The sequence below is a fragment of the Mustelus asterias genome, chromosome 10, assembly GCF_964213995.1.
Source record: "Mustelus asterias chromosome 10, sMusAst1.hap1.1, whole genome shotgun sequence".
NCBI classification, from domain to species: Eukaryota; Metazoa; Chordata; class Chondrichthyes; order Carcharhiniformes; family Triakidae; genus Mustelus; species Mustelus asterias.
The window spans coordinates 10,344,048-10,364,085 of record NC_135810.1 but is presented as its reverse complement, the minus strand read 5'-3'; the positions used below and the strand labels follow the sequence as shown (position 1 = coordinate 10,364,085).

General features: G+C 44.6%; 1 protein-coding gene across 1 annotated transcript in view; it reads left to right on the top strand.

Annotated features, from left to right (window-relative positions):
- The window catches only part of LOC144499986 (kelch-like protein 1), a 247,975-nt gene that overhangs the window by 98,416 nt on the left and 129,521 nt on the right, over positions 1-20,038 (top strand). The window contains exons 5-6 of the mRNA XM_078222723.1: positions 3,626-3,762; positions 19,435-19,631. Coding sequence (XP_078078849.1) covers positions 3,626-3,762; positions 19,435-19,631 — 334 coding nt within the window. The remainder of the gene's footprint in view (positions 1-3,625; positions 3,763-19,434; positions 19,632-20,038) is intronic.

The window sequence follows — 20,038 nt, the reverse complement described above, 5'->3', positions numbered from 1 at the left end:
CATCCAGGAGTCTCTTAAAAGTCCCTATTGAGTTTGCCTCCACCACCACTGACGGCAGCCGATTCCCCTCGCCCACCACCCTCTGTGTGAAAAACTTCTCCCTAACATTTCCCCTGTACCTACCCCCTAGCACCTTAAACCTGTGTCCTCTCGTAGCAGACATTTCCACCCTGGGAAAAAGCCTCTGAGAGTCCACCCGATCTTTGCCTCTCAACATCTTATATACCTCCATTAGGTCTCCTCTCATCCTACGTCTCTCCAAGGAGAAAAGACCGAGCTCCCTCAGCCTATCCTCATAAGGCATGCCACTCAATCCAGGCAACATCCTTGTAAATCTCCTCTGCACCCTTTCAATCATTTCCACATCCTTCCTATAGTGAGGCGACCAGAACTGAGCACAGTACTCCAAGTGGGGTCTGACGAGGGTCTTATACAGCTGCATCATTATCCCCGGACTCCTAAACTCAATCTCTCGATTGATAAAGCCAGCACACCATACATCTTCTTAACCACCTCCTCCACCTTCTGTGATCTTCTCTCATTTGATTTGTTGATCTGTTTGTTGATTCCTCTGTAACAAAACCTCACCATTCTTTTTAGGCTTTGGAGAGAGTACAAAGAAGGTTCATCAGGATGTTGCGCGATCTCGAGGGCGTTGGCTATGAGGAGAGGTTGAATAAATTAGGATTATTTTCACTGGAAAGACGGAGGCTGAGGGGAGACCAGATAGAGGTCTACAAAATTATGAGAGGCATAGACAGGGTGGATAGTCAGAAGCTTTTTCCCAGGGTGGAAGTGTCAATTACAAGGGGGCAGAGGTTCAAGGTGAGAGGGAGAAAGTTTAAGGGAGATGTACGGGGGAAACTTTTCACGCAGAGAGTGGTGGGTGCCTGGAACGAGCTGCCAGAAGAGATGGCGGAAACAGGCACATCAGCAACATTTAAGAGGCATCTGGATGGGTACGTGAATAGGGAGGGAATAGAGGGATAGGGGCTGAGGAAGGGCAGAAGGTATTTTTCAGTTTAGTTAGGGCATTATGATTGGCACAGGCTTGGAGGGTTGAAGGGCCTGTTCCTGTGCTGTATTTTTCTTTGTTCTTTGTTCTTATTTTTTGACATCTTATAAAAATATAGGAAATAGGAGCAGGATGAGGCCATTTGGCCACTCGAGCCTATTCCTCTATTCACCTACCTCAGCAGCATTGAACTTAAGCTGTCAGTCAAGGTGTTAGCCTGGGCTGTGATTCTTCCCAATTGGTACACCAGTTGGGAAATGGGAGTGTTTCTCGCTGGCGCTGGCAATCAGCCCATTTTGAGCAAGTTGTGAGCCAGCTGAGACTGAGCCGCCATTTTTTAAAGGGGACCCCAAACTCTGCCCTCGGAGACAGGCTCCCCTCCCCACAAAAAATGAAATGATGCTCCTCCGCCCTCCCCCCCCTCCTGCTCCCCACCAACTGACTAACCCCTCACCACTTCAGAAAGAGGGGCATCCTCCTGCCAACCCACAGATAAGGGGTAACTGCTCCCTCCACACCACACAGGCATGAGGGTGACCTGACCCGACCCCCACCCCCCTCAGAGTCCCCACTCAGCACCCTTTCCCCTTGGGCCCCCACTTAGCCTGCATTCAGGCCTTGCACTTTGGCATTGCCAACAGTGCACCGCCCCCCCCCCCCCCTCACCCGGCCACCCTGGCACAACCATCCTGGCACTCACACCCTGACCTGGTGCTTTGGAGCTGAGGAGCCTTGATGATGCTACCTCAATGATCACTTGCCCTTGTGCTGCTGCCAGGCTGCAGAGGATGGGTTCCTCAGGTGGCCTGGGGATCAGGTGGACCTGAGCTGGGGGCAAGGGGTTGACCTTGCTATTCTCCACCGGGATAAGGTTGTGGCTGGACTGCCCCTTTCTAGCCTGGGAAGACCTGAAGATCAGCCCTGGCATGGTGATTTCAGGCCGACCTTGTGATCAATATTTGCATTCCTACCTGTTAGCTGTGTAAATTCTGAAATGGCCAGGTCACTTTAACCTCCATGCCCCCTGGTCACCTGCCAAGATTTTAAATCACAGCAGCACTCCATTCTGCAGCAAAGACTTCCTTGTCTCCCTGTCAGAAGTTGCAGGTGTGAGCAGACCTCTTTGAAGTCCTCGCACAGCGAGCAGATGTAAAGTTCACCTTGGGGTGGGTGGGTGGTTCCAGTCTGCACATCTGTGAACTCAGCCACATTGTATGCACAAGGTTTTGATTTTGAAATTTCTGAGACTTCCCAGCAAGCAGAAATCGTTGAAATCCTCTCCATTGCACTTGAAGTCTTTGATCTGTAACAAATTCAACATGCAGTGCCTCCTAAAAGGTTCAACTGTTAGCTCACTGGATTTCTATCATCCTCCAACCACCTGTGTTTATTTTCATTTCCCTTCACCGTTGACTGTACCTCAAGTACCCCATTGATCCTGACCGCAATGTTGACAGAATCTAAGCCTGATTGACAGTTTGTAGTTCTTCTTTTGCAAACCATGGTGGCACAGTGGGTTAGCACTGCTGCCTCACAGCATCTGGGACCTGGGTTTGATTTCCGGCTTGGGTCACTGTCGGTGCAGAGTCTGCACATTCTCCCCGTGTCTGCGTGGGTTTTCTCCGGGTTCCTCTCACAGTCCGAAAGATGTGCTGGTTAGGTACATTGGCCATGCTAAATTCTCCCTCAGTATACCTGAACAGACACTGGAGTGTGGCAACTCGGGGATTTTCACAGTCACTTAATTGCAGTGTTAATGTAAGCCTACTTGTGACAATAATAAATAAACTTTAAAACACTTCAAGGAGAATGTGCGCATTTCTCAGTCAGCCCAAGTCGCAAGTCTATCTGAGAAATTTGCACCTCCAGCCTGAGGTAAATAAAAGGGAGTGGGATGACAAACCGAGGGTGATTGTCACTCCATGGAAGATCCAGCCCATTGTTTTATGAAACTGTTAATTGGTTAAAGGGTGAAGTTGGAAGTGTTAAATTATGAATGTCAATTCCACGTTTTCAAATTTTTGATAGCCTAAATTAACTCACAATGCATTTGCACCTTGTCCAAATACTACAAATATAAACATTGCAGATTTTAATGACTCATGACAACTGAGGGCAACGTCAAACAGCCAATAGCAGTTTGGCCAATGGCGGACAATGGAATTGAAAATTGGAAGAGTTGTGGAACCATTGGCTGATCTGATAATATCCATTTTATCTTTACACCAATGACTCCATGGAATGTGCCTTGCTTTTTGTTAAGGTTACACAAAAACAAGAATGTTACTTTTAGTAATTTAATTTTCGCGCGTAAAAAAAAAGGGTGACATATCTCATTACTCAAACACATGAATTAAACATGACTTGGTACATAATATAATGGATGACAATTTTAATAACTGTACTCTTCCTTAATGACCAGTCAAGTTATTCCTTGATAACCATTTAAATTCTCCAAAAATAGATCCCCTTTGAAAAACTGTCATGGTACAATAGGGCAGTTATGCCTTTAGGTTTATTTTTAATGTAATGAATTCCTACTGTCAACTCTTCACAGCTAATTAAAAGGCACTAATTTAATTAGATCCCTTGTGGTTCTTCTCTCTACAGACTTGTTCTTAGTGCCGTCTCAGACTATTTTGCTGCTATGTTCACCAGTGATGTTTGTGAAGCTAAGCAAGAGGAAATCAAAATGGAGGGCATAGACCCTGGTGCACTCTGGGATCTTGTTCAGTTTGCTTACACAGGTAAGGCAGAGTGAAGCGTTATTTATATTCAGTGAATTATTGTATGTAGTGTAAAGATTAGAATGCATGTGATAAGGAGACATGGGTTCAAAACTGAAATCTGTGTGCATTAATCATCAATTGACATGTTTATTGTTCATAATTCTTCAACATTTTTCATATAACCTTAAAAATAGATGCTTCTAAAGGTTTTAATATTAAATATGCGATGTTAAAGACAAATGTGTTAAAATCTTTTGCCTTATTCATGAATTAAGATAAATGTAATTGATTTACAATGTTTGAATAGGCATCCCAGTTTTTTTTCACTTGTGGTATAAAGACTTCAGATTGATTCATGCCAGGTCCAGGGGCAAATATAACTGCCAGTGAGAATAATCAGTCCCCTTATACTCTCAGGATCCAACAGGTGAAAGCCATATGCAAAGAGTCAAGGCACGACTGTTCATTGGGGATTCTGACATCTGAGTCATTGTGAGGTGGGGGGGGGGGGGGGGGGGGGGGGGGCGGGGAGGGGCGGGTGGTGGGGGTGCGGTGGAGAAGGGGTGTGTGGTTTGGGGAACTTTGGTGGTGGGGAGTTGGTGGTTGCAAAAAATATGAAGAATGGATGGCGAAAAAGGGTGCTTAAGTTGGTAGAACAAGGTGTGGTTGGCGCCAAGTTACAGCTTTAATGTGGAGCCAGACAGGACACGACTTTAGTGAAAGTTTACCCAACCCCTCCCCAACAAAGATCACCAGCATCAGGGCATTGGGGCCCTCCCAGTGGGACCCCCTTGATGACCTTTTTCATGACCTCCCGCCCCAATTCATGACCCCCCACTTCATAATCTCCCTTCAGGAGCCTCCCTTCATAAAGTCCCATCATACCCCCTTTCCTGTACACCCTCCCCACCACTTCCTGTTTTCAGGGTCCTTAAACCAAGATGGCATATGATACATACCCCATGCAGATTTTGTATTTGCGTGTCAAATATCATTAGACCCTTCAGTACCTATTTTCCACCTTGAAAACAGTGAACCAGATTTAATTCCCCTACCCCGCTGGGTGTCCAAGGTTTACGGTAAAATATTGTTAGAACTGGTGACATTTGCCATTTTAATTCCAGCTTCGGGTCACTGTCTGTGTGGAGTTTGCCCATTCTCCTCGTGCCTGCATGGGTTTCCTCCGGGCGCTCCAGTTTCGTCCCACACTCCAAAGATGTGCTGTTAGATTGATTGGCCATGCTAAATCGCCCCTTAGTGTCAGGGGATTAGCAGGGTAATACGTGGGGTTACGGGGATCAGGCCTGGGTAGGAATTGTTGTCGGTGCAGGCTCGATGGACCAGATGGCCTCCTTCTGCACTGTAGGGATTCTATGATTCTATAATTCTAACTGGGCATTTGAAAAGTGGGTCAGGTGCCAATCTACCGGGGCTTGCTTCCTCCATTCCTTTGCGCTCTGACAGGGCTTTATTCCCACAGTGCAGACATGCTCCTTAAGACAACCATTCCTCTTTGTGTTTTCTTTTGGAACATCATGCACTGAAGGGGGTGGGGGTGCGGTTAGAAAAGCATGTTGTAAGTGTGGGGCTCATATATTGGCAAGTGCACCATAAAAACCGCCTGCTTCATTTTAGCTTCTGAACCTCATCCATTTATGTAATAATACATGACATTTGTACTACAGTGATAGTATTCTTAAAAGAGGAAAACGTGGTAATTGTAGAGGGAGAAAAGAAGACTAGCGTCTATTGTGTTACTCAAATTGATTTTCAGGTCTTCGGAAATCTCAGCTTAGCATGGAATCTCTCTTCTCTTTTTTTTGTACCCATAACACTGTATCAAATTATTATGTATGTATTAAGATCGCAGAGCGAGTATATCTCTGTAATACTTCACAGAGTAAGAGCTCTTTTTTCAGAAATTGCAAATTCTGGAAATATGATTATGTTATGCATAATTCATGAACTTTGCTTATAGAGGCAGAAATGCATATTTGTAGATGTTGAAATGTTCTGGAGATTCATTCACAGCAAAGAGAAACAAAGTCAGGGTGAAGTTCCTTCAGTGGTGTCATTTATATTTAAACAATCCCGAATTAACTCATTAACAGCAATGGAGTGAAGCACTTGATGCTGCAGAAGGCCTTGTTAAATATAATTTAGACTGGCACTTCAAAACGTACGTTCAGCCGATAACTTACATTACATTTAAATGTACTGGTTTTCAACCACGCGACCAATTACCTTCCCTGTTTATCAATTTTATAGCCGCTTTTTGGCCTTGCGAGATACTGCGAGCAGCTAATCTGTTCAACGAAGCCAAGTTAAATTGAGCTATAAGAGCAGTTAAGAAAGGATTTATTCAATGGGTGCCAAAGGTAGAAATCTGTACCGGTTTGATAAGAAGCAGGGCTTGCATTAAAGCACATGTGCCGTACATCAGGATGCAGGCGAGGGCTTGCAAATTAAGCTGCCAAACTGTGGTCCCTGCTGACAGAAAGTCGCGTTAAGCTTCCCTGTGCAAGTGCTACCTTTGGCAAAGTTAATTAAAACTTGGGGGCCACATGCAGAGCAAGTAATTCACTTAATCGGATGAAATGTGTGAAGGAGAAACTATTGCTTGTCATGTAAATAATTTGCGTTATTGGTCTGTAATTTTTATAAAGACAAAAGTGAATGTATCCAACCACATTGTGCAAGCTTTATACTTCTCTCAAATACTTGAGTTAGAGAAATTAGAGCAGGAGTCGAATATATGGCCCTTCATGCTTATTCTATCATTCAATAACATCGTGGCCGATGTTTGACCTCAAGGCCACTTTCCCTCTCTATCCCCGCATTCCTTGGCCGAAACTTTCCAGTCCTTCTGGCAGCGGGATCTTCCCGCAGTCATCGATAGGACCAGAAGATTCTGGTTCAATGGTCAAGATCCCAAGCTGAAGTCCATCGATCCCTGCAACTCCTTAGAAGGACTATTGGGCAGATATGATCACAAGATGGTAGAAATTTAAATCTTTCATCAATTATTCAGAAAAAAAACCTTCAGTAAACAGTACAAGTCAAACTACAAATTCTCTTGAGGAACTAACGACCCCTTTTTGAAACTGTTTTGAGCTTGAATAACAATGGCTTCATTTGCCTTAGTCATAAGAAGGCCTTCTATACCTCTTTTTGTTAAAAATGCAGCAAACATTCAACAACTAAATGATTGGACAATGTTGCAGTGCCTCTCTTCAACTAAACATTATTATTATTGAAACAGGAGACAAATAAAAGTAAAATAGAGTTTATTTATTCATCATAAGTATTAACACTGCAATGAAGTTATTGTGAAATTCCTCTAGTCACCACAGTCCGATGCCTGTTTGGGTCAATGCACCTAACCAGTACATCTTTCAGACTGTGGGAAGAAACTGGAGCACTCGGAAGAAACCCGCACGGACACAGGGAGAACATGCAAACTCCACACAGACAGTGATCCAAGCTGGGAATTGAAGCTAGGTCCTTAACGCTGTGAAGCAGCAGTGCTAACCACTGTGCCACTATGCCACCCGATAGCAATGAGTTCACTATTTGATTATTAATCCACTATAGAGATGTTCACTATGAAAAGGGATTCAGTGCTTGAAAATTAGACACACTGGGTAATGGTGTGCTGCTGATTCACTGGTACATAGTCTCAGACCTCTGTTACAAATATATTTGGAAGGAATTCAATGCGTGCCACATTTTGTGGCTTTTAGTTACCTGATTTGTTTTGCCTGTCATGAACAGCCGTAGCCACTGACTCAACTGACAAGCCTGTCTAAATAAAAATACTGCTGCCATGTAGAATGAGATCAGGGGATTGAAGTATATCTCGGGGAAATTGTGACAAGATAGCTAAAGGACTTGGCTGTTTTTTTTCCCCTCAGCTTACTGCACTGACAGATTTCACAGTTTCTGTTCAACTTCCAATTTCATTAAAACTGGGGATCTTTCACAAATGTAACACTTGCTTCAGAGATTTATAAGAGGTTCCATTCAGCAGTCTACATATTGGATTCCAAAGCAGACACACTCCATTGAGACGAATCATAGGATTCCTACCGTGCAGAAGAGGCTATTCGGCCCATTGAGTCTGCACTGACTCTCTGACGGAGTATTTTACCCACGCCCTCTCGCCCACCCTATCCCTGTGACCTCCGTACATTTACCATGGCTAATTCCTCGAACCTATACATCTTGGTACACTCAGGGGCAATTTAGCATAGCCAATTCCTGCTAACCGACACATCTTGGGACACTGAGGGGCAATTTAGCGTGGCCAATCCCCCTAACCTACACATCTTGGAACACTAAGGGACAAGTTTAGCATGGCCAATCCCCTTAACCTACACATCTTGGGACACTAAGAGCAATTTAGCATGGCCAATCCCCCTAACCTACACATCTTGGAACACTAAGGGGCAATTTATCATGGCCAATCCAACTAACCGACACATCTTGGAACACTAAGGGGCAATTTATCATGGCCAATCCAACTAACCGACACATCTTGGAACACTAAGGGACAATTTGGCATGGCCAATCCCCCTCACCTACACATCCTTGGACATCCCAACAAATGTCTAAAACATATTAGTGTAGAATTGCTACATCAAGGCAAGGGGTTCCCACCTTGACCCCAGTGAGATTCCATGAAAACAGTTCAGAATAGTCTGGCTCCAAAATATGTTGGACTCACCAGTTAAGTCGGACTTCATGAGAGGCAGAACCAGATTTGGAGTCTCCCTATGTCAAGTTCCTATTTCCAAAGCGTAAATGGAACTTGGCATAAGCCTGGAGATCCAGGATTCCAGTTGGAAGTACTAACATCCAGGATAATTCGAGAAGGGTGAGGTTTTGGGGGTGGAGGTTATCGGGGAAGGGATGTGAGAAAATTCACATATAAGGCAGGATATTTTCCACCCCAACTGTGGCGTTTTATTCATGGCTCACAGATGCACGATTAAATCACTCGGGAGGCTGGATCGTACCCGGGAAATAAAGGCTTTTATTAGTAACAAGAATGGAGCATACTGCATAACGATACAATCCCAGACTAAAGGGTCACCAGGCAGTGCAGTGACCTTTATACTCCTACAGGTAGGCGGAGCCAACCGGAGTGTACCACAGAACAATACCAACAGGTAGAACACCCCAACCCTAACCCCAACAGTGACAACAGTAACATATGTACAAGTACCCATAGTGCTAACCATCTATGGTTCAGTACCCATAGTGGTAACCATCTATGGTTCACCACACTCACCGTTGGCTGCTTGTGGGATCTTCCAGTCCCGCTGCTGTCTGCGCCATTTTGTGTGGCTCACCTTCCAGCTTCTGGGAAATCTGCCATGGTGGGGAGGCGGGTAGTGCCTTCAGCCAGACTGGAAGATCCCGCCGGCATGAAAGGCTGGAAAATCCTGCCCAGACTGTTACCACTGCTATATATTTTAAACATATGTGTTTGGTTAGACTTGATTTGATTTGATTTGATTTATTATTGTCACATGTATTGGGATACAGTGAAAAGTATTGTTTCTTGCGCGCTATACAGACAATACATACCGTTCATAGAGTTTACCAGGCTGATTCCGGGTATGAGGAGAGATTGACTAGGGTAGGATTGTTTTCGCTTGGGTTCAGACAAATGAGGGGGGAATCTCATAGAAACTTATAAAATTCTAACAGGACTAGACAGGTTAGATGCAGGAAGGATGTTCCGGATGGTGGGTGTGTCCTGCACCAGGCGCCACAGTCTGAGGATTCAGGGTAGACCATTTAGGATGGAGATGAGGAGACATTTCTTCACTCAAAGAGTGGTGAGCCTGTGGAATTCATTACCACAGGAAGTTGTTGATGCCTAAGCATTGAATTTATTCAAGAGGCAGCTAGATATAGCACTTGGGGCGAATGGGATCAATTGTTATGGGGGTAAAGCAGGATTAGGCTATTGAGTTGGACGATCAGCCATGATCGTGATGAATGGAGGAGCAGGCTGGAAGGGCCAAATGGCCTCCTCCTGCTCCTATCCTCTATGTTTCTCATACATAGGGGAGAAGGAAAGGAGAGAGTGCAAAATAGAGTGTTACAGTCATAGCAAGGGTGTAGAGATTATTGTGTAACTTACTGGAAATATAGATTTCTTCCCACTGTTCAACTATCAGATAGAGTTGCAGTAGCATTGTGGTTATTTTGCTGAACTAATGATTTGGAGACCACTGTAGAAGCTGGAGAACTTGAATCCAGTTAAATAAATACAGCTGGAATTTACAAACAGTTCTAGTCTCAGTAATTAAGGCCATGAAACCACTGGATTGTCATAGAAACCCATCTGATTCACTGAAATCCGGTATGGAATGAAATCTGCCATCCTTACCCAGTCTGGCCTGTCCATGAATCCGGACCCACAGCAGTGTGGTTGACTCTTAGCTGCCTTCTGAAGTGACCTAACAAACCACTCAGTTGTCACCAAGCCAATAAGTGCCGATCATGCCAGAGATGGTCACAACTTATGAATGAATAAAAGGCACAGTTTATCACCGAGTCAGGGGGAATGTATAACAAGAGCACTTTATCATCTGACAGGATTAAACAGTTTGGCACGAATCTAATGGAGCTTGAAATGAGACACTGCCAAATGACTCTTCAAGCCAACACTTTCCAGTTATCAATGAATAATTAACACTGGCACTGGTCTTCCTCAACAGAAAGGAATAACTTATATTTACGTAGAGCTTTTTTTGATGTATCAAAATGTTTTACAACTAATGAAGTATTTTTGATATGCAATCACTGTTGTAATAAAGAAAAGGAATGGCACTTATGTGTACGTTATAAACCGGTTGGAAATGTTCCAACATTTTTTCTGTAGTTGGTGAGTGAGGAAAATGTGATGGAATTGTTTTTGTTGCTTCCCAACCTATGGCTTGGACCGGAGACATTGATACCAATCTATTGGGTTGATTGGCCATGGTAAATTGCCAATAGTGTCTGGAGGATTAGCAGGCTAAATACATGGGGCGAGGGGGATTGGGCCTGGGTGGGCTTGTAGTTGGTGCAGACTCGATGGGCCGAATGGCCTCCTTCCACACTGCAGTGATTCTATGATTCTATGTAAATCTAGGTGAGTTAATGGATGCAAAAAAATTTCAATCTGTAGAATTCCCAGTCAGTACAGACTGAGAAGAGAAATGGTTTCAATATGTATTTTACTCTCACTTAAAATAAAATCACAAATAATTCAAATGTGTTACGCAATGTGCCTCAATAGGATGCAGCTCCAAGTCAATCCAGTTTTCATTGTGCAGCGTTGGAGTTGGGAGCCCTCTCGGACTGAGCTGGTGTATAACTGCACCCGGTGTAACATCAAATCAAAAACATTCCCAGATTACCCTTTGGACCACACAGGACTGTGAGAGGAAAATAAAATTTCTTGTCTGCTCCCTCCTTTTAACTTGCCTTCAGGTGTCCTAGAGTTGCGTTAGGTAAGCACGGAGGCCCATAAAGCTTGGTCAATGTGTGATATGCTTGCCAGCAGTATAACTCAGGTTTTCCGGCATTGTGTTATCGGTACGTTGGTCCGGATTTTGGGATCGACGAGAAGAAATGGTACTCGTTCGTCAGGCTAACATCTGCCCTTGAACATTTTGCTTCTTGACTTTCTCATGCAGCATTTCCAGAATTTTCTGTTTTGTTCTGGGAAGAGAACAATGGTTGATTGGTTATTGCTGAAACTTCCCGCACTGGAATACGATCTGGCAGTTTTCTAGTCCACTCTCATGTGAAGAATCCTAAATTGATTGTGACACTGGAGGACACTTGTTTCTCCTCGAACCGAGGCCATGCCCCCTAGTTCTAGTTTCACCTGCCAATGGAAACAACCTCCCTGCTTCTATTTTATTTATTCCCTTCATGATCTTATATGTTTCTATAAGATCTCCCCTCATTCTTCTGAATTCCAACGAACATAATCCCATATACTCAGTCTCTCCTCATAAGCCAACCCTCTCAACTCCGGAATCAACCTAGTGAATCTCTTCTGCACCCCCTCCAGTGCCAGTATATCCTTTCTCAAGTAAGGAAACCAAAACTGTACACAGTACTCCAGGTGTGATCTCATCAGCACCTGATACAGCTGCAACATAACCTCATTGTTCTTAAACTCCATTCCTCTTGCAATGAAGGACAACATTCAATTTGTCTTCTTAATTACCTGCTGCATCTGCAAACCAACATTTTTGTGAGTCATGCACAAGGACGCCCAGGTCCCTCTGCGCAGCAGCATGCTGCACCTTTTTACCATTTAAATAATAGTCCATTTTGCTGTTATTTCTACCAAAATGGATGAGCTCACATTTATCACCATTGTACTCCATCTGCCAGACCCTTGCCCACTCACAGAAGCTGTCACACCAAAAGAGCTTGACCTAGATTGAGGCAAAGCTGCGAAGCAGCCAATGACATCACAAACTATACATGTGACTAGATTTTTAAAGTGACCATACAACACAACAACCCCAAATATATAACATCCCTCCCCCTTTACTTCTAAAGCCCCATAACAACACATAACCATACTACTTTTAAATAGTCATCAAAACATATGTATAAAAGCAGGCAATGAATCATGACACAGTAATAATAGTTAATAGGAAAGACAATCTGGTGGGCATCTATTCTGCACTGATTGTCTGTGCACTTCAGGGGTTGTTCTTGACCTCAGATGTATTCTCCGGGCCTTCAGACAATGTCGCTATCTTGGAAGGCATAACCGTCTCTTTTGCAGAAGGAAGGCTAGAAGCAGCAAGGGATTCTTTGGCAATCGTGGCTTCTGCTGATGGACCAGAAAAGTCGTCGTCACAATGTTTGGTAGTTTGGATGGTGGTACATCTAATGTCAACAAAACAAAGGAGATTGTCATCGATTTCAGGAAGCGTAAAGGAGAACATGCCCCTGTCTACATCAATGGGGACGAAGTAGAAAGGGTTGAGAGCTTCAGGTTTTTAGGTGTCCAGATCACCAACAACCTGTCCTGGTCTCCCCATGCCGACACTATATTTAAGTAAACTCACCAACGCCTCTACTTTTTCAGAAGACTAAGGAAATTTAGCATGTCAGTTACGACTCTCACCAACTTTTACAGATGCATCATAGAAAGCATTCGTTCTGGTTGTATCACAGCTTGGTATGGCTCCTGTTCTGCCCAAGACTGCAAGGATCTACAAAATGTCATGAATGTAGCCCAATCCATTACACAAACCAGCCTCCCATCCATTGACTCTGTCTACATTTCCCGCTTCCTCGGCAAAGCAGCCAGCATAATTAAGGACCCCACGCACCCCGGACATGCACCCTTTTTAACCACCTTGTCCACCTGAGTTGCCACCTTCAGGGAACTGTGAATCTGCACGCCTAGATCCCTTTGTATGCTAACATTCCTAAGGGCTCTGCCATTTACTGTATACTTCCCTTCTGCAGTAGACCTTCCAAATCACGTCACCTCACATTTGTCTGTGTTAAATTCCACCTGCCATCTTTTGGCCCAGGTCTCCAGCCGATTTATATCCTGAAAATGTGTTTGTATGTCCAGGTGCGTGTGTCTGTGTCCGTGTGTGTGTGTGGGTGTATGTGTGTGTGTCAATGTGTGGGTCTGTGTGTGTGTGTGGGTGTATGTGTGTGTTTGCGTATGTGTGTGTATCTGTCCGTGTGTGTGTGTGTGTATGTGTGTGTGTGTGTGTGTGTGTCTGTCTGTCTGTCTGTCTGTCTGTCCGTGTGTGTGTGATTTCATGGAGGATTCAGAGATGATCGTATTGCTTCTTTAATGGTGGAGGTCAGAGGTTAGGCATGTGCTACCAAGTCAGCCTTGATGAGTTCCTGGCGTGTGCCCTACATAATACGTATTCTAGCCATGGTATCCCAACGGTATTCAAAGTGCATATTCATACTCCTAAGTGAAAGGATCATCCAGCAGACTTTGATGTTATGAATGGTGAATGATGTTATGAAGATTTTTATCTAAAATATTAAGTTGGAACTTCACTGGCTGAACATACACATGGATTGAACCTATTTTAAAAGAACACTTATCCTAAGCCAAGGACACTGGCTTACAGCTGGAACTGTGTTCTACTTTCAAAGGTCACAAGTTCCATTTATGGAGACACAAGTCCTTGGGCGGAATCGTCCCAGAAATTACAAAGTCTGATTTTGGGCGTGTGGGTGAAGTGACATTTGACCCGGTGACAGCAATGGTGGCTTTTTATGTTGTCTTGTGAGGCAATTTCTTTAAAAATTGCAGAGGCACAGGTTTTATGTCAGATTGCTGGTGGGTGGCCTCTGATTTAGAATCATAGAATCATAGAATCCTATAGTGCGGAAGAAGGCCATTTGGCCCATCGAGTCTGCACCGACCACAACCCCACCCAGGCCTTATCCCCACAACCCTGCTAGTCCCCTTGACACTGAGCGGCAATTTAGCATGGCCAATCCACTTAACCCGCCAATCCACCTAACATCTTTGGACTGGGGGAGGAAACCGGAGCACCCGGAGGAAACCCACGCAGACACAGGGAGAATGTGCAAGCTCCGCACAGACAGTGACCCAAGCCAGGATTTGAACCCGGGTCCCTGGCGCTGTGAGGCAGCGGTGCTAACCACTGTGCCACCGTGCCGCCCCACCATAGTCTCAACACTTCAATAATCTGGGCGCCAATTTTAAAGGCCATCCCTACATACAGCTGGCAAACCTCAAGTAAGAGGAAGCCACTGGGGGGGTGATGGCTGCCAAAGTCAGCAAGCACACTGCCCCGAAATTCAGTGACGCCTCTCTCAGGCACCGGCTGGATGCTGTGGAGGTCCGGCACAAAGTACTCCACCCACACTCTGGACAAAAAGACTCATCCGAGGTGACCAATCCAACATGGGAGGTGATGGAAACAATGGGAAAGGATGTCTGGTGCAGCCTCAGACTGCAAGGCTCGCTGGGAGAGTCTGTCTGCCTTCAGATGGCGATGATAGCGCTGACAGACCAAGGCACCGAGATCAACACCGAGGATGGCAGCTGCCATGGAGATCTTGGTCCAATATATCTGTCTGTGCTGCTGTGTGCTGTGGCACACATTGGCGGAGACACTTGCTGGCATCCATCAGTGTCAATGACAGAAGGGGGAGAAGCATCTCAGTTAAATATCTATTAACTTGGCAAAATCACCTCTCTTGCAAATTCAAACTCTGTTACAACCAACTCAGGAGTGGAAAGAAGAGAGGAGTTAGTCCATCCTAGCTGACCTAATCACAATAATGAGGGTTGTTACAACTGAACCCACCCAGCTACATGTAAAGTAGACTATTCCATTGCATTCCTGACCTTGTAGATGGAGATGGAGCCAGGTGGTATTTGTTGCAGAATACCCAGGCCGGAATTTTACCGTCCCGCCTGCCACAGGAATCGGAGCGGGTGAGGAACAGACAATGGAAAGGTCCATTGACCTCGGGTGGGATTTTACGGTTTCGGGACGAGCGAGGCAGTAAATCCCACCTCCAGACTCTGACCCACTCCAAAAGCCATGGCATTCCTGTGGCTGAACTAGTTGACTTTTTGCTCAGTGGTAACTCTCAGAATAGTTACAATTTATACCACGGGTATTGCAGAAATTCCGCTGTTCACCAGAAAGTGCAAAATTAATTCTACAGTTTGAGTAAGCTGGAGGTCAAAGATTATTTTTGTCGGGTTATAGAGATGGGTAAATGTCAGCGAGTGCAAACATTTTTAGACAGATAGTTCTTCAAAAAAACAAGACAATTTGCGCTGACAGACCTGCAACTTGACTGATTCTTACCGACCGCTGATGTACATACTTCTCCCAAGATTCAAGATCATTCTTAGAGAATGTAATTTGGCAAATGTTAAAATAAATTAATTTGTATGAATATCATAACCAACTGTGATAGGCTTTTGGGCAGAAGTATTTTGCCCTAACATTGCAACCTCAGGGGTTAGTAGAAGGGGAGCTGTGCTGTAGTGGTATTGTCACTGGACTAGTAATCCAGAGACCCAGGGTAATGCTCCGGGGAGCTGTGTTCAAATCCCACCATGGCAGATGGTAAAATTTGAATTCAATAAAAATCTTGAATTAAAAGAACAAATAAGAAAGAACTAAAAAAAATTATAGCACAGGAACAAGCCTGCACCGACATTGCTGCCCGTCTGAACTAAAACCCCCTACTCTTCCAGGGACCATATCCCTCTATTCCCATCCTATTCATGTATTTGTCCAGGCGCCCATAAAAGTCACTACCACATCTGCTGGTGATGACCATGAAACCATTGTTGATTATCATAAAAACCCATCTGGTCCTTTAAGGAAGGACATCTGCTGTCCTCACCTAGTCTGGCCTACATGTGACTCCAGATCCACAGCAATAGATGACACTCAAATACCCTCTGAAATGGAAGGCAGTTAGGGATGGGCATTGAATGGGCCCAGTCAGTGATGCCCACATCCTGTAAAATGAATTTAAAAGAACAATGTAAGATGTGAACTTGTAAACTATGTTTCCACATAGTTTGGGGATGCAGAATTAGGGGCCAGAAATGTAATGTGGTTAATATTAAATCCATGGGGACTTCAGCAAAGTGAGAAGTCTCACAACACCAGGTTAAAGTCCAACAGGTTTATTTGGTAGCACAAGTCACTAGCTTTCGGAGCGCTGCTCCTTCATCAGGAGAGTGGGAGTTCTGTTCACAAACAGGGCATATAAAGACATAAACTCAATTTACAAAATAATGGTTGGAATGCGAGTCTTTACAGGTAATCAAGTCTGAAAGGTACAGCCAATGTGAGTGGAGAGAGGGATAAGCACAGGTTAAAGAGATGTGTATTGTCTCCAGCCAGGACAGTTAGTGAGATTTTGCAAGCCCAGGCAAGTCGTGGGGATTACAGATAGTGTGACATGAACCCAAGATCCCGGTTGAGGCCATCCTCATGTGTGTGGAACTTGGCTATCAGTTGCTGCTCAGCGATTCTGCTGAGGGGAACACTTCAGCAGTCACGGGCATTCAGCCTCTGATCTTCGAGTAAGCATTCTCCAAGGCGGCCTTCACGACACACGACAACGCAGAATCGCTGAGCAGAAACTGATAGCCAAGTTCCACACACATGAGGATGGCCTCAACAGGGATCTTGGGTTCATGTCACACTATCTGCAACCCCCACGACTTGCCTGGGCTTGCAAAATCTCACTAACTGTCCTGGCTGGAGATAATACACATCTCTTTAATCTGTGCTTAATCCTCTCTCCACTCACATTGTCTGTACCTTTAAGACTTGAAAACCTGCAAAGACTCGCAGTCCAAACATTATTTTGTAAATGGAGTTTGTGTCTTTATATGCCCTGTTTGTGAACAGAACTCCCACTCTCCTGATGAAGGAGCAGCGCTCTGAAAGCTTGTGGCTTGTGCTACCAAATAAACCTGTTGGACTTTAACCTGGGTGTTGTGAGACTTCTTACTGTGCTTACCCCAGTCCAACGGCGGCATCTCCACATCATGACTTGAGCAGAAACATCTTTACTGACAAGTGGTGAGCATGTAGAACTCACAATTACAAATTGAGGCAAATATTGTGGGTAAGCACAGGAGAGAGGAAGGAATTGAAGGATATGCTGATGGGGTGAGATGAAGGGGAGTGGGAGGAGGCTTGTGTGAACCGAGCATTTTGAAAAGGAATATTTGATGTAAGGCAAAATGAGAAGAAAAATTGAATCAGGGCAGATAAATTAATGCAGTTTCCGAACAAACTGTCTTTAAAATATTCATGTGCCACCTCACATATAGAAGTGCAATGATTATGGTAATAGGCTGGCAACTAATTGGTTGGGAGTTCAAATCCCACACAGAGAAAGTTGTGGAATTGAATTCAGTAAATCTGGTAAATGATGGTGCATTTTTTTAAGGAAAAAGGGTCATGAAAGTTTTGTTGTAAAACTTAGTAACCTTCAGAGAGAAGAACCTGCTTCCACTCCAGTCCAAAATAGATGGTTAACTCTTGATGCCCCCAATGCCAACTAGAGATGGGCAATAATTGTTGGCTCACCTACCCAATGGACAAATCGTAAAATTTAAAGGTTTGTGTGATTTACGTTAAATTTATTAAATCAATCAGGGGAGCACGGTGGTTAGCATTACTGCCTCACAGCACCAGGATCCCAGGATCTATCCCGGCCTTGGATCACTGCCTGTGTGAAGTTTGCATGTTCTCCCCGTGTCTGCGTGGGTTTCCTCCAGGTGCTCCGGTTTCCCCCCACACTCCAAAGATGTGCAGGTTAGGTTGATTGGCCATGCTAAATTGCCCCTTAGTGTCAAGGAGATAAGTGAAGCAGTTGAGGCTACCTCATTGAATGTTTTTAAGGCAAGGATAGATAAATTTTTGAACAGTAAAGGAATTAAGGGTTATGGTGAGCGGGCGGGTAAGTGGAGCTGAGTCCACGAGAAGATCAACCATGATCATATTGAATGGCGGAGCAGGCTCAAGGGGCCAGGTGGCCTACTCCTATGCCTAATTGTTATGTTCTTATGTTCTTAGCAGGGTAAATATCTCATACAATCTCATAGAATGCCCACAATGCAGAAGGAGGCCATTCGGCCCATTGAATCTGCACTGACAGCAATCCCACCCAGGCTCAATTTCTGCAACCCCACATATTTACCCTGCTAAACCCCGACACTAGGATCAATTTAGCATGGCCAATCAACCTAACCCGCACATCCTTGGACCATGGGAGGAAACCAGAGCACTCAGAGGAAACCCACGCAGACACGGGGAGAATGTGCCTGAATTGAACTCAGGTCCCTGGCGCTGCGAGGCAGCAGTGCTAACCACTGTTCCAGCGTGCCGCCCATATGTGGAGTTACGGGGGATAGGGGTTGGGTGGGATTGTTGTCGGTGTAGGCTTTAAGTGCCGAATGGCCTCATTCTGCACTGTGGGCATTCTATGAGATTCTATGAGATATTTACCCTCTATTTCAGCTTGATGGGCCGACTGGCCTCCTCCTGCACTGCAGGGATCCTATGATTCTTCCTTCATTTTGAGTAAATTGAGATATCCGGCGGGATGGCAAATGTCTTCTTTAATCGGCATCACTTGGACTGACTTCACCACAGGTCAAAACCCTGAAGTTGAAAATGTGGAGCTTGATTTTTAAGGCATTGGTTCCATCATTGTTCTCATTATTCATTTGCTCAGCCACTACGCACTTGCATGATAAAGAGGTATTAATATAGATTTCTGAATGAGGTTATTTTAATGTTCAGTGAGTGGTGTTGAAATTACGCTGTTTGGAAAAATCGAGATGAGCACTGAAGGAGGGGAAGCAGATGTATATCATTTTTATTGCAATTACCTAATGCATACTGGCAATTTCATTCCAGCAATTGCCAAAGAAAGGTTTGTTAAGCAGTTCAGGATAAAGCCGTTTGTCTCCTTAGCATGGAATTTGCATACAAACTGTTTAAATTTACTTTTTTAATGTTTTTCATGATTATTGGCAGGCAAATTGCAAACCTTGTGCAAAAATAACATTGTCTTTTTGAAAATCTTTGTTTATCGTGTCACACTTGAGAGCCTATTTGTCACAGTGTGTTTTGGGAATCTATTTATTTACAGGCTGCCTTGAGCTAAAGGAGGAGACAATCGAGAATCTCTTAGCAGCTGCTTGCCTGCTCCAACTCTCCCAAGTGGTGGAGGTGTGTTGCCACTTCCTAATGAAACTGCTCCATCCATCAAACTGCCTGGGTATCCGTGCATTTGCTGATGCTCAGGGCTGCTCTGAATTAATGAAGGTGGCTCACAGCTACACTATGGTAAGGTGACAAGAGATGTTTTACTTCAATCACCTTCTTGCATCGCTTCTTCCTTGCCCTCGCATGTACATCGTTCGACGTGAGCAGATTTTCTCATGAAAGTCGCCAGTGTTTGCGTTTCTGACAGAAATGCAAGCCCTTGAAAGTTGCATTCTGGGACTCAGTTTTGTACAGGTTGCATTTTACAAGATGGTCCATCCTATGATGGGGCTGCTGACTTCTGTTCGTGACATTATACAGAGCTTTGAGGAAAGTGCAAGGGATAGTGACTAATTTCAATGCTCTGTCAAAGGGCCAGCAGAGCTGCACTGGGTTGTATGGCCTCCTTCTGCGGTTATATGAATCTGGTGGGGCGAAGCTCCAAGTCAGGAATTAAGATTTGTGAATTGACCCTGTTTTGCGTTCAA